General features: G+C 41.7%; 1 protein-coding gene across 1 annotated transcript; it reads right to left on the bottom strand.

Moving 5' to 3' along the window:
* Positions 1-696: 696 nt before the first annotated feature.
* On the bottom strand, positions 697-1,635 carry OR9I1 (olfactory receptor family 9 subfamily I member 1). The gene has a single exon (XM_090267517.1). It carries the CDS (start codon positions 1,633-1,635, stop codon positions 697-699), a length of 939 nt encoding a protein of 312 aa, XP_090123643.1.
* Between the last annotated feature and the right edge of the window lie 1,211 nt (positions 1,636-2,846).

Genomic DNA, 2,846 nt, shown 5'->3' with positions numbered 1-2,846 from the left:
CAAAACCACTGAGTGATGAAGTGGGAAGACTTGCAAATTCAGAATTTGCAAATTAACGCAATTAGCAAATTCAAAATTTGCAGATTCCATTGTTCCCCGCCACAAACAAGAAGGAAGACACTCCAAGGGGTGACCTGGATCTCTAGAACAGAGAAAGCCTGTTTCTCAAACAATCCCTTCCCTTGACCAATTAGAGACTCAGTTTTGTCTTATATATCACTCCCTATTTACTAGGATAACCAGTCATTAACACATTAAAAGAAAAAAGACACTTAACATTATTTAAAGATATCCTCAGATATTATTTTAGACACAGAGAAAAAGCCAATATTGATGAGGACAAAAAGAAGAGAGAAAAATGGGAAACCCAAGTGTGGATGCAAAGAGTCATGGGGTGAAAAGAGATAAACTGAAGACACTTTGGGCCCCTTAGATTCTATAAGTCATGATGTCACCGTGTAGCATGAGGCTTCTGGGTTCTAGGAATGGATGTGAGGTGGGAAGGAGGAAGAAGAAGAAAGTACCGTAGAGTTGCTGGAAACCAATTTTACCACATTTGTTTTTTTCTGTGTACCACATGGCACCTATATGCCTTCCCTCTGTTCACAGTTAAGGTTGCGCATGGTGCTGGTGCCTCTTAAAATATATTAATATGGGAAGAAAACGGACCCAAAGGAGGGATCCTCTCACTCAGATTTACATGCTCCGAAACACCTGGCATCTACCAGTGACCCTTTTAAAGGCTGCTTTCACATCCTTGTTTCTCAGACTATAAATCAGAGGGTTCAGCATGGGGATGACCACAGTGTAAAAGACAGATACGACCTTGTCCTCTTCTGGAGATTTGCTTGAGCCACTCCGCACATACATGAAACCGAGGGTCCCAAAGAAAAGGGCCACAGCAGTGAGATGGGAGGCACATGTGGAGAAAGACTTAGCCCTGCCACCTGAAGACTTCACTTGCAAAACGGCCTTGATGATGAGCAGGTAGGAAATCAGAATGACCAAGGCATTGGCCAAAAGCACAAAGTTGCTGAAGAAGATAATCTCAGTGTTTGTGATGTCACCGCAAGCAAGCTTCAGCAGGGGCGGGAGGTCACAGAAGAAGAAGTCGATCTGGTTGTTGCTGCAGAAGGAGAGGGTGAAGGTACATGTGGTACGCAGGATGGCCCCCGATATCCCACAGACATAAGCCCCCATCACTAACCTCCAGCAGATTCTGGGACTCATGGCCACAGCGTAGAGCAGTGGGTTGCTAACCGCGACGTAGCGGTCATAGGCCATCGCCGCCAGCAGGAAACACTCTGTACCGGCGCAAATGGTGAAGAAGAAGAACTGGGTGGCACATTGGCCATAGGAGATGATCGACTTGCCTGTGGCCAGTGTGGCCAGGGCCTGAGGGGTGACGACTGAAGTGTAGCAGGCATCTAGAAGGGAGAGGTGGCTCAGGAAGAAGTACATTGGAGTGTGGAGTTGGACATCCAGTTGGATCAAAATAATCATCCCCACATTCCCCAGCAGGGTGACTAGATAGAAATTCAGAAACACCAGAAAGAGGACACTCTCCAACCCGGGGTAGTCAGTAAAGCCCATGAGGATGAAGTTGGTCACTGTGGTGAGATTGTTCTTGGCCATGGATTCAGTGAGGACCCACGATGAGAATAAAATGAAGAAAAAAATCTCAGAATTGAAGGATGGTTTCTTTTTTTTCTCAGTTTATATTTTTGGGCCAACTTATTGAACTTGTTTTTGAGAAATCCTGTGCCTGGCTGATTCTCCTTGGGCATCAATGCTCTTCTCTTGTATATTTTTGGAGCTGAACCATGAGCTGGTGTTTCTGATTCAAACAAATTCTGGTTTATATTTAGAAAATCCTGTGAAGATAAGAGACACATAAACTCTCAGATTTGGAAAGAATCTATTTAGCATCAGTTCTAATCCCCATCAATTGCTGGAGTCTCCTCTACTGTGCACTCTCCACGTGCGCGTGGCCACAAGTTGCTGCATAGGTCTCCATCTGTGGACGGCTCTGCTTGTTAATTCTCTTTCTGAACCTGGATTCTCTCTCCCTTTATCTCCCACATATTGGCTTAGTCTTCATTTCTCCCAGACACGCATGACAATTTAATTCCTTCTCATGAAAACTTTTTAGAAGTTGGAAGATGATGACTCTGCTCTTTATGTTGACTTTTCCCTCAGGTTACCTGTTGATATATTTTTTTCTAATTGTATAATTATTCATCATGTGGTCAAAAATTGCTTAGTCACATGGTATTAAAATATGTTGTTTAAGGCTATAAACTTATAACTAGAAGATATAAGTTCTGGAGATCTAGTGCATAACATAGTGATTATAATCAACAATACTATATTATAAACTTCAAAGTTACCAGGAGACTAGCTCTTAACTGTTCTCACCACGAAGAAGACAGAATAAATATGGGACATGACAGAAAAGTTAGTTTAAGCTATGGTGGTAATCATACTGCCATAGCTAAATGTATTAAAGCAACACATTGAACACCTTAAACTTACACAAAGTTGTCAATTATATCTCATAATATTAATAAAAAGATAACTAAAAGTCTTTCTCTCCACTTTAATCTTTTCCACTCTAATCTTGATTTGGGGGTTTTCTTCAGCTCTAATCAGGGGTCACTAGTCAGAGGGAGACACTGAGTTCTGAATGCTTATTAGCCTATAGTATATTCTGTGCTCTTTGCTATGAATTTGTTTTGCTGCTTCCCTACATATTACTTCATCTTTATAATGAATGGAATAAAAATCTCTCTGTTGTTCTTCAGATAACACATTCTTCTTACCTTTAAATCATGAGAACACTTGGC

This window comes from Furipterus horrens, unplaced genomic scaffold (assembly GCF_987537825.1).
Source record: "Furipterus horrens unplaced genomic scaffold, mFurHor1.1.pri manual_scaffold_2, whole genome shotgun sequence".
NCBI lineage: Eukaryota > Metazoa > Chordata > Mammalia > Chiroptera > Furipteridae > Furipterus > Furipterus horrens.
This window is presented reverse-complemented; position numbering and strand designations above follow the sequence as displayed.

Bases quoted from the DNA above. Each gene is read 5' to 3' on its own strand.
- OR9I1 (XM_090267517.1), bottom strand. From the start codon at position 1,635: ATGGCCAAGAACAATCTCACCACAGTGACCAACTTCATCCTCATGGGC.